Source organism: Passer domesticus, chromosome 9 (assembly GCF_036417665.1).
Source record: "Passer domesticus isolate bPasDom1 chromosome 9, bPasDom1.hap1, whole genome shotgun sequence".
Lineage (NCBI taxonomy): Eukaryota > Metazoa > Chordata > Aves > Passeriformes > Passeridae > Passer > Passer domesticus.
In genome coordinates, this window is record NC_087482.1 from 37,751,991 (window position 1) to 37,764,179 (window position 12,189).

General features: G+C 37.9%; 1 protein-coding gene across 1 annotated transcript in view; it reads left to right on the forward strand.

The window, feature by feature from the left end:
* PRKAR2A (protein kinase cAMP-dependent type II regulatory subunit alpha) overlaps positions 1-12,189 on the forward strand; it is a 67,018-nt gene that overhangs the window by 22,291 nt on the left and 32,538 nt on the right. Inside the window, exon 2 of the mRNA XM_064432857.1 lies at positions 10,437-10,472. Coding sequence (XP_064288927.1) covers positions 10,437-10,472 — 36 coding nt within the window. The remainder of the gene's footprint in view (positions 1-10,436; positions 10,473-12,189) is intronic.

Here is a 12,189-nt window from a genome sequence, read left to right on the forward strand (position 1 = left end):
ATGATAATGCTGTTGACTCAGGGTTGGGTGGTTTTTTTTTTTTTAATTCCAAGAAAAGGTAACTATATTGTTCATTCTGGAATAATTAGTCTGACATTGTAGGAGAGTATTTTAATTCACTGAGTGCACCTGTTATTTGAATTTTTATTCAGGTGCTCTTATGTCCTTAGCAATGCTTGAGTTTTAGATTTTTATAAATGCTTTGAGCTTTCTTACACCATTTTGGTTGCACCAAAGTTCAGTTGTCATTGTCCCCTTTTGTGTACAAATTAAATTTGCTTAAGTTATCTATCATAGTGAAAGATGTGAGTGCTCAGTTGTATCAATTTGTTGTCTCTCTTTGAAAATTATGGCTGAATATGAACCATATTTTGCTTATAAGTAGTTTAGGGTGCTAGTAAATTATATTAGTTATGGATATGATAGTCAATATTTGATTTCTCAAGATAGCTTTTATATCCTGATACTGCAATATTTAAAGACACTATCAGTCTCAGTAGGACTTTATGCTGAGCCTGCCAAGCAGCTGCCAAGTGCAGATAGCCAACATTTACATTCTGTGTTGTGTGATGGTAGCTGTGACATGATTCCAATTAAAAGCTTGGTCTGCACACTGCAGATGTCTTCTGAATATTAATGTGACTACAGACACAGCAGATGGAATCTCTTTAAAATACAATACAGTGAATGTAAAATTAAGGATGTGTTTCTGGTGAAAACTAATAGACAGTCAAAAATTTTCTTTTTACTATCTTTTTCTTGCTAATCCACAAGAATATCTGTGCATCATTATCGTATTTCATTACATGTAGGAGGAAATCAACTCTTCATTATGCATTCAAATAAAAATGCAGCATTATGCCATATTGAAGTTTTCTCAAATGCCAGATGTACCTAGAAAAATATTAGGTATACATGCAACATTTACTGTGCCTTAAAATATCCCTCTGCCCAGAGGACAGATAATAGTTGAAATATAGGATGTCTGTGAGTTATGCGAGAAGTTGCTCATTGGAAAAGGCTCTGTAAAAGTGTATATACAGGTGTGTGTGTATTTAACTGGGATTTGGAGGTGTATCAGGAAAAGTCCATCCTGCACAGGTAGGGTATAACAAAACTGGGGAATGTAAGAATGACAAGAACATCAGTGGTGCACTGTGACCCCAAAGATCAGTGTCAGGAGAGAGCAGCAATCCAGCTGGGAAAGTGTGTGTTGGTTGCTGAAGTATTTATCATGCTTCTGTGGCAGTGCATGAGACACAAAGTAAAGCCTTGGTTGTAGGAATACGTCAGAGGCCTTAAGAGCAAACAGGGTAAGTTTGATATGGAAACTGAAAGTGGAAGAGTTTCTGTGGGAGTGGGAGTTGTAACTCTCCTCTTTGCAGCTGCATTTGTCTCCTCTGGGGCAGAATGGAGGTGTGTGAGGGGAGCAGGTTGTAGAACAGGCAGTGACAGGAGGTGTGAAATACTTGCAGCCAGTGCACTGCTTCACTTGTGCCATCACCATAGCTGTCACATGCTTGTCTTCCACTCTTTTCAGACTTAATTTTACAGCTGCTTATACCTGGGGCTGTATAAACACTAAAGCCAGTGCCAGTGATAGCATTTTCCACTTCCTATCCCTGTTACCTTATGAAGATTTCCTCCCAGATCTGCATTTGGGTTATATTTGTCTATTATAGTTATATTGCCTGGCTAATACTTCTCTCTAAGTTACTGGCCAGACTGCTAAGAAAAAGTTCCTGGCTTCATTGATGGTATTTATTTGATACATGCCTACTTTCAGAGAAGTTGGCTCTGTGCTATTCCTGAGGATAATATTATTTTGGTTAGAGTGTTTTTAAAATCTAGACCACATTGGGACTGAGAACAGAGTTGTGCACGAGGTTTGGGAGAGGACAGCTCTGTCAGGGTGAGACAGAGCTGTGTCTGGTCCTCTTGGGAGCTGGGTGTGATGGTGATGTCCCATCACTGATGATGTGGGGACCATCTCATGTAGGGAGGAGATTTGGAATTGCCTGGTGAGTCCAACCTCCTGTTGTGAGAGGCCTCCAGTGGGTTGTTGCTCTTGTTAGTTTTTACAGTGTTTACTGCATTCAGATATTCAGAGTAATGGTGGGTCTTTTAATTAGGCTTCTGAAAATGGAAAACCAGGTCCTCTTGACTGATTCCAGTGGCAGATCAGGATTGACTGAGTCTGTTATCTTTGGAGCTGACTGTCTATTATCTTTGGATAATGACTTATCCACCTTAGAATTGTACTTAGCAGTGGCTCTGTGCTGTGACAGAATGCAAATTTAGTAATAGTAAAATGTATAAAAAATTGACTCAGGTTTATTGTGGTGTTTTTGGTTTTTTGGTGGTTTTTTTTTTTTTGCTTGTTCACATAGCTTACTCAGATTGCATTCACCTGTATACAGTTTGTTATTTTCTAGAAAGAGATTTATGCAAGAGGCGCAGTTGGAAATAATAAAAATAGACTGATGTGCTAGATATAGTTAAATGACGTTTTTTATGACTCATTTAGGAATTATCTCCAGGACTTCCAAGTATGTTAGGTGGAACTCAGCTTTCCAAATAACCCGAGAGAGGTTTAAGTTTTCTTAGTTTGTAACATAGAACAACGATTGCACCTTACAACTAGGCACAGGATAAAAAATGGACCAAAAACCTTTGGGGTTTGATGTTTCAAAAGGTATGAGGATATGGAGTTAAGCCTTACAAATCAAAACCATAGTAAAAAACCGGTTGAAATACAGAAAGTGTTGCTTTAAAAGAACTGTGTTTGTCAGAGTCAAATGTTGCTTTAAACAGCAGTTCTGAAATTTCTAATGAAAAGATTTCAGACAAAATTTGTATTCATGGTGCTTCAAAAATCCTAAGTACCCTGAGGTATTAATCCTCCTGCCTCATCCATCTCTGATCTCTGGGGGATCAGGACACTGGTAAATAAAGAGGTGAGGTTTGAAAGCAGAACTGGTATAATAGGAAGGGTTAGTCAGGAGCCTTGGAAAAGGAGGAGGCTTTCTCTTCTCTGCCGCTGCATCTGGTCATGGAGGTGATTTCCAAGTGTTTCTTACTGATTGGGAAATGCTCTGTGGTTCCCTAGATAGGATGCCAATATCTTTTTCTGTATGAAGCATTTATTTCAAGGAAACTTGCAGTTACTTATTCTTGAAGTGATGTTTCTGTTTCTCCACAGTCTCATTCTCATCTTTGACCCTTTCTGGCTTTTCCATTGTCTCACAATCCCAGTGAAAGTCACATTCAAATACGTTTAGGATCTTTTCTTTTTATCATCTACTTAAAGTTTGGTTTGTAAGCTTAACTCTTCTGGTATTACTAATGTGGCTTCTTAGCTTCCCTCTCTCTGAAATGCCTTCTTCTCTAAGCCTACTCCTAAAGCCCGAGCAAATTTCCATTTTTCACTTGCTTTGTTGTACCTTCCAGTGTCTTGCCTCTTCTGACAATGCTTTGAAGATTTGTCAGCTGCTTCTTGACTTTCCTGGTTTTTTGCAGCATCCTTCTTTCTCTGTGCAGTGCGTAGATTTGTCTTTCTAATACTTGAAAACATTCCCAAGTCTTTCATTTCAGTCCCTGACAATCTCTGTTGTAGTATCAGCATATGGTTATATCTTTAATCACTGTGAAATGTGTCCTTTTAGCTGAGATTGTACCTCAGCACAGGGAGTTTTTCTAATTTCATGTCTGTAAAGCAAGTGCATGCCTTGTTGCTATCTCTTTGATCTTCATAATACAGATTACACTCATAAAAAAATCAACACAAAAAAAAAATAGTGCTGTGTTTGGCTTGATCTGAGACTTGTCAGCAAGAAATAGGAGAGGGCTGTGTGGGTCATGCCATTGCAATGTCAGATAATGTGGAGTGCTGCTTGATAGGTGTTTGTTCTCCTGCGCTCAGGCTTCAGTCAGGCTGTACAGGCTCCTGAATTCTGGGAGCAGGCTTATGGTCCTTTTTTTGTGAGAATGAATTTCTGCTGAGAAATGTAATGAAAGTAGTACCATGCATGACTGCTCGGGTTCAGTTGTGGAAAGGGAATGTTGAAGTAGTGATACATTGGAAAAAAGGATCTTTGATTTAAAAACAAACCACACTCTGAAGGCAAGAAGTGCCATCATAACCAGAGATTTACCCAAATTCCTTTCAGTCAGTCAAGCAATGATTTCTTTATTGAATTGATCAGCCTTTTAAAGTCTGTCCATTCCAGAGTGCATATTCATTTTTCTACTGTACTTGAAAACCAAAAAAAGAGCCAACTCAAAATAGCACAACAGTTTTAACTTGATAAACATCTTTCTTTCACTGACATAAATGCTTTGCTTGTTGACTCAACTTTTCCCTTCAGAAGTTACTACATTCTTTCTATCAGAGGAATTCTAAAAAACTTGGAAAGCAAGGGTCAGAGACTCTTCTAAAATGAGGCTTTCAGACAGTGTTTCTCCATTTTGTCAGTAATTTTCAAATACAAATTAAAAGAAAATCAATTAAATTGGAGACCAGGATGTGTTGTGACTTGATTTTTGTTTTGTTCTCTTGCTGTTGATGACAGCTGTTTTTCAATACTGAGAAATAACAAGGTGTCTGTGTCTCTGTTATTTTTACAACAGCAGACAGGAAAGCAATGATTAATAACAATGTAATTTTAAAAATTGTTTTCCAGCTTAATAGATTAAGTCTCTTACAGAAAAGCAAAGCCTGTGTGTATCCAATTGTGGATCATCTTTTCCGCTTTGTAATTTTTTAACATTCTGTGTTCTTTTAATTTTTTTATGTTCTAGGCTCCTCACTTCTTGCCTAGTGTTCCCTGACCTTTTGTCTTCCTCCACATGTCTGGCATGCTTCAGCTGACACCATCAGGGTCTCTCCTGCCTGTCTAACCGGGTTCTGAGTTTCCATCCTCCTCTGTGGGGGTGGGTAGGCAGAGGAATAGAAGGGAAAATAAAAGGGTGTCTGCAAAACTCTGATCTGTTTCTGTCTGTTCTGCTTTCCTGAGAGAAGCCTTGAGGAAAGCTCCTGGGTTCCAGAGCTGCATCTGAAAATATCTGAGTAGTTTGTAGCCCTACCCGTGGTCCCCACCTTATAAAGCAGGGATGTGGAAGGGGCAAATGAGAATTTGCCACTATCCAGCAAGGACATCCTGAAGGAAATCATGGATATGCAACTATTATATTGGTAACAGTCATGGGGAACTCTGTTTTTTTACTTACCTGTTGAAAGGAATGGTTCAGATTGGTATTTGTTGAAGTACAGTTGTGTATCTGATGATGAAAGTTCTTTCTACTCTAGTATTACTTTTTAATTGCCAGGAATCCTAAAAAAGCTGGTACTTGATGAGTTTTCTCAGAGTTCTGATGGTTCCTATTTATGTAAGTCCATTAACATCTTGGTGTGTAGAAAAACAGTTTGACAGCTGTAGTCTGGCACTTCCTTATCGTAACTTGATACAACATTCCAGAGAGACAGTCACGCCTCAGATTTATACTCCACTCTGCTTCTGGTATTTCAGCTGTAATGGTTTGTGGTGTCAACTCATGTGTTGTTTGGATAAACTTAATTGACTTGTTAAATTAGAAACGTTTACATTCTGATTCTTTTTGTCTCTCTTCACACAGGATAATTTTGTGCCATGTTTCCAGTGGGAAAGTACTTTGTAAATCACTGATTTGTGCTACTTGGTTGTAATAAAGGGGCTATTTTGTGCTTATGCTCTTTGAACTCTGAGTACTATATTACGTTTATGCCACCTACTATGAGCTTTGTTCTATCTTTCATCAGGAAACCTTCAAAAATTGTTTATTAGATTACACAGAAGATCTGTATTAAATATTTGTGTGCACAATAGCTTAACTTAGTATGCTGCTATAGATCATATTCAGAATCACAAACAGTGTGATTTTTTTTGCCCTAGTTGAAATTAGGAAATGTTCACAGATCACAGTGAAAAGCAAAGTGCTTGTGGAGAAAGAGAAGTAAGTTTTCAAGGTACATCCAGTACAGAGCAGTAACACCTTGTACTCTACTGCCATGCCTGGAATGCCAGTCCTTTGTTTGCCCCTGAATTTTTTTTTCCTGTGACCCTGAATTGATCTTTTGAGTTTTGTCTTTTTCTATTAAAAATTACATAAGGATGTGTAGTAAGTGGGTAGCAGTAGCTGGGAGAATGATGGTTGTGCTTCTGTTCATTTCAGGCTTGTGAGTAGTGCAGAGAAGCAGCTTTCCCTGTTATGGTAGTAGTGTACATCTGAAAAAGCCTGATGGTTTTTTTTTTACCAGTCACTTTCAAAGTCAAAGACAGAGAAGGGAGCCCACGCACTGCAGGAAAAGTGTGCTTTTAGGTCTGGTTGTAAAGAGTGGTTTTACTGTCACTTGCTTGCCTTAAATACTGTAATTGTTGGTTTGGTTTAAAAACAGTAAAAAGAGTAATATCTGTGTCCATTTTTCACCCGTGGGACTGTATTTTATACCTGCTTATAACCATAGTCAGAACTCTTGTAAGTTAAACATTGTGAGCCACAATTGAGCGTCAGATATTTCAAAGTAAATCTCAGTGCCAAAGCAAACTGAAGGATATTGGAGAAATTCCTGTTTTGTTACTTATGGAAGGTATTTTTAAAAAAAATTAAAAATCCCTAATTTTTCAAGTGATAAAACCCAATGAAATGGAGCCACTAGCATGTGGCAGTATAGTTAGTATTAGCCACTAACTGTGTGGCACTGTTGCTGTTTGATGTAAAGTACATGTTTGAATTTAAGTTCTGGAATGTACAGTATTGATCTATTTATGCAATTTATTAAAATATTTTTTATTAAATCAACGTAGTGACATACCTTTACTTTGAGGAAGAAAAGTTTTTCAGTCTGAAGCAGCCTGTTAAGTGTTCCTGTCCAGTGCTTGCCTCAGTCTGTGCCTCATCACAGCACGGAGAACACGTTCATGTTCAGCAGACATTCCTGATTTTTCTTGAACACTGGAGTAGGATCATTGTCCTGAGTCAGTTCTGGCAGAACTGTGGAATGCACAGCTTGATCTGCCTTTCCACTGCCAGAATCGCTTGCCTTTGGCTGCCAGGGAGGAAATTGGGCCGTTTTGCTCTCTTCTGGTACAATGGTTTAATTTACCTCAGTTTTTGTTGTGTTTACCCAATTACTGTGTCTTGGTTCCCATGAGCCAAGTAAAAGCAGGAGCTGTGCCAAAGGTATGAGACATTTTGAACTCAAATATTGCTGCACCTGAGGTTTTGCCATAATGGGGAGTTTACAATGCAATCATCTCAGAACAAAATCTTTTAATCTCATTATAGTTTTTGCAATTAAAGTATAATAACATTCATATCATTACCAGAGACATGGCCCATTGTTCAAACTGAACATGGCCATGGGTGTGCAGCAGGGGGGAGTTCTAACTGGAGATTAAAAAAAAAAAAAAAATTGTTTCTTCTTTCAAAGCAGCGGTTTAATCTTGTTTCTGTAGATCCCAGATCTCTGAGTGGTACCAGCTCTGTGTGCTGGATTCACTGGATTCTTGTCACAGTGTAGGCAGGGTTGTGCTCCGAGGGCTCCTATGAGTTTGTTATTGTGTGTGCATCACCTTTGTTTTCAATTAGGTGCCCTTTGGTGCTCAGCCTAGGAGGTAGGCTGTGTTAACAGCAAATGTATTATTCCCTTCCAGCCCATCTGATTTTTTGGAATCTGTCCACAGCCCACTGTAGGTGTATGTGGGACCTTCAGCAGCTGTTTCTCTTAGCAGTGCTCAATTCCAGGCTTTTCCTTCGTGTACTTCTGATGGCAAAACAGAAGGGTGCCACAGGAGTGGCAGTATGACTGTGCAATACTGAAAATAGTCATGAGCAAAGAGAGCTTTTCATTGGAAAGCCAGAAGGGAAAAAACTCCACTAATCTTCTCTACTAGGAAATGTCAGATTTTTATCTCTTTAGCATAAAAATAGTCATCTGACAACACATAAAAGTGAATTTTATACATGTTAGAACTGTCACTGGTGTAAGAGATGCAAACTATCATTTTAATCTTAAAAGCTTTGTGGAGGCAGAATAATAGTCTCTTAACTGCCCTTAAAAGGTTATGTGTTTTTCTCATTTTTAACACTGGAAAACTTGATGCAGTTTTGATGACACTGAACCCTGCTATGGGATAAAATAATCAAGATTCTAAAAGAAGCCATTGTTGTTGGATTTCTTCTATGTTACCCAAAGTACACCAGGATGTTCTGAAATATATTAATTCTGTTCAAAGACGTGAAAATGTTTTTCTTAAATATGAGCAAGAAATGGGTGTAGAAGTAATAAGGTGGAGAAGAAATTCTGTATGTGGAAGATAGAACCTGAAATAATGTATTTACTCACTAACGGTGTTGATTAAAAGTATCTGAATCTGTACACGAGACTGGTTAAACATTTACTGAAAACTCCGATGACCTTGGTGAGGTGCTTGTACAGCAAACATATAAAATTATGTTTTGAATTTAGTATTTTCTTTTGTAATAAATGACTTTGTAGTGGGAACTGAACTGATTTGTTTCGGTCCTCTCATTCTTCAAAACGTTACAGAACTGATTGGTATTTGACTGGGTGTCTGGACAAAAGGAGTGAATTTTCCTGTTTCTTCAGGTCCAAATTGGCCAATTTAGAGTAGTTCCTCAGTTAGATGTGAGTGTACTGTTGCAGAGGAAAATTACTGCCCAGAGCAGTTTGGTGTCACCACCAAAAGTTAAGAACAGGGTAAAATGTATGAACGCTTTCAGATCAGGAACTGGCATGAGTTTGGTTCACAAACCTGCATGGATCTGTATTCCCAGTGCCTGTTTCCCCTAAAGTGGGGTTAATTTCTCCCATCCATGGTGTCTTTTGGCAAGTGAGATAAATCCTGCCCTTATTTGCAGGAAGGGTTCCCGCTGTCGTAAATTGCTTAAAGGTTTGACGAGAAAGTTACTTGAATTCTCAGGTTTGTTATTCAGTGTTTTTGAACCTCTTCAAGCTTGATACATTAAACACTGTGTCAGTGTTATTTTTATAAGGATGGTGTCATATTGTAGAAGCTTAGATCTAAATTGTAAAATTCATAATAATCTTGCTTTTAATCCTGAGCTTCTTTTGAGGCTGAGCATTGTCTCCTGTTAATAGATTTAGCTGAAAGCTATGGAATTAGCCTGGTTATTCCTTTCCCTTCCAACCTCTTCTGATTTCCTTTATTTTTAAAAAAATACACAATAATAATTTTGATCTCCTTTTTGTGGTATTATTTGCAGTTTTGTGTTTTCATGTAGTGTCAGAGTGGTTGTAAGTGCTCCAAAGAAGCTGAGCTCCTCTGTCTGCTAAGTAATACCTTTTCTCTGTATTCTGGTGGTGCTGAGATTCTCAAAAGTTTCTTCAAAAGTTTCTCTTTCTTCAAAAGAAATGATGGGGTCATTAAGATTTTCATGCTGGGTGTTTAATAAATCTGGGTCTGTGATGCATGTGTTTTGACAGGGTATAAAGGCTCCTCTAATTCTTAAATATTGAAAGAATGGAATAGAAAAGTTACAGGTTGTATCAGGAAAAATAGAATTACCTGTTGAAGGGAGGAAAAGTGGGAAAACATGAAGCAGTCAGAATAAAATGATGTTGGTAGAGGTGAAGGAGAACGGAGTGCTTTGGTTTTGTTCTGGGTGAACCTTTACAGGCTGATTTTTTTGTTTTGTTTTGTGACTGAAGCAACTCTCAGAGGTGGTGCCTTGGTTACTGTAAAAGGGGGAAGGAAAGGTGCTGTTTGCTGAAGGTAATGTCCAAATGCATGTGCATCGTGGAACTCGGGCAGTTCATCCCAGCCCAAGTGCCCTGGCTAGCTTTGCACGAGCACGGAAGCGATGGATGCTCCAGCTGAGCCTTTTCCAGTTCCAGTGAGGCAGCCTTGGGTGGCTGCAGTGGCCGTGGCAGCCCTGCTGGGCACGGGCACAGCCCAGCCTGTGCTCTGTGGGCACAGAATGGCTTGGCCAAGAGTTCTTTGGCTTTTGATCCGCGTTAGGGAGGTACAGCTGACCTAAAGGGCTGCAATGCCTGGCAGTAATACCAAGTAAATGAGGCTGCTAACTGATGGTAGGTTAGGACTGGATAATCTGGGTAGAGGTATGTTTTTTTCAGAATTAGGTTAAAAAAAAAAACAAACAAAAAACACACAACCCAAAACTACTTACCATTCATCTTAGCCTGAAATGGCCTTCAAGAATATGAAGTTTAATTTTGAATAAAAACTTATTGGCTGGCAAGTAAATGGATGAAAGCTTTATACTGAATGATTTTTAAGAGAGATTTGTATGGGGTTTGTGTACTAAAAGTATATCATGATTATTCAATTAATTCATTATACTTTGTAATAATAAATGCAAATGTGTAATTTTGATTTATTTTTCTTTTTTTCCAGCTCCAGTTGTTAACCGATACAACAGAAGAGTATCAGGTATGGTTGGTTTCTTTTTAAGAGTTTAAGTATCTGAAATAGTTTTGCAATGTGTGTCTGACTAAAGGAAGTATATTAAAAATTAGCTTTCTCTTATTGCCTTATGTCTCATAATTCTTGCATTATTTTTGTTTGAAATAATGAGAATTGTTTCTTAACTCACTGTAGATGCCAATGGTCAACACATTTAGAGTGGCTAGAAAACAGAATTATGGGGGATGCTCCCTTTTTGTATTGTGCAACTGATACTTAAAGTTGTTGAATTAGTGGCTGTTCACTTGTTCTAGAGACACAGATTATACTTATTTATTTATTTGTTTTCTATCTCAACCAATATGAAGTGCTTTAATGAGAAAACGTTATTCCCAAAAATTTCCTTTATAAGTTGATTTTGAAGAGTATCACAGGAACAAAATGTTACATGTTGATGAGAAGGTATTGCATTGTTTTTTTCATTTGAGGTGCAGTGTGAGTTGATGTGCATGTGGTACTTTTTTTGTCTTCAAATATTATACTAACATTTAGCCAGTCTAGAAAACTGTAATTCTGATTTAACAATTATCTTTATGAAAATGCCAATGTATTCAATGTTTTCTCTCCAGTTTTGAGTTCAGGTCTACTCAATTTGTACGTGATGTGGATAATCTGACATATTCTTGGGTATGTTAGTTATGGTGGGGTATTGTTGATAATACATTTATTTATATACCACGTATACATAAGATAAATACACGTTTATGTGCAAAATGCCCTTATACTCATGCAGGTCATTTGCTTTCCTACTGGTTGCTTGGGTATGATTAAAGATGATTGTTTATGCCATTACAAACAAATAACTGGGTATAATGAGAATTTCATAACTCTTAAAAATTGACAGTGCTGTAGTTTTGAGATTTGATTACATGAGAAATCTAGGCAGGACAAAATTGTATCTTGGATGGTGGAGCTTGATTCTCTGATAGTAAATATTGGGACTCGTATATTGTAGAGTATTCGGAGAGGCCCAAGACACTTTCTTTGCTAATTAAACTAATCCATCCTGGAACCTACTGATGGAGAAAAGTCTTAGAAATGAGGAGTGAATACATCTCAGATTTAAATTTAAATAAAGGCTGAGTTTTTCCCAAAGTTAAAAAATTAAGCCATAATCAGAAAGCGTTTGTAATCTTTTTGACTTTGCAGTACTGAAATGCAGAGCCAACACTGCTCACACAGTGCTGAGCTGCTCTTAGTTCAAAAACAGGTTCTCTCATTTAGGGGGTCTAAAGGTTAATGTGAACAACTAAAAAGCAAATGTAAAATTGAATTGCTAACTTGTGCAATTAGATTAAGGAGGAATTTAGTTGCTTAATAGTGCTTCTGCTTCAGGAAGAGCTAGAAATATTCAGAGTTTACAGTTCATATTAGAATTGTCATGGAGACAAACAATAACAGAGTATGTGTACATTACTACTGCATTTAAATACTTTCCACAATAAAAAAAAAATCAGTTTTCTCTCAGTATACACTGTATAGGTCGTGATCAGTGTGGGATTTGTTAAAATGCAAAGGCGATGCAAACACCATCCATGTGCACACACAGAGATGCAGTTTTCCTTCTCTTGGCAGGAAAAGCAGAGAAACTGCTGGTTTGGGGTGGGGGGTTGTTTGCTGGGGTGGTTTATTCCACTCCATACCTGCTGATTCTGTCAAGATCTGCATAGGAATGAGGCTGGGT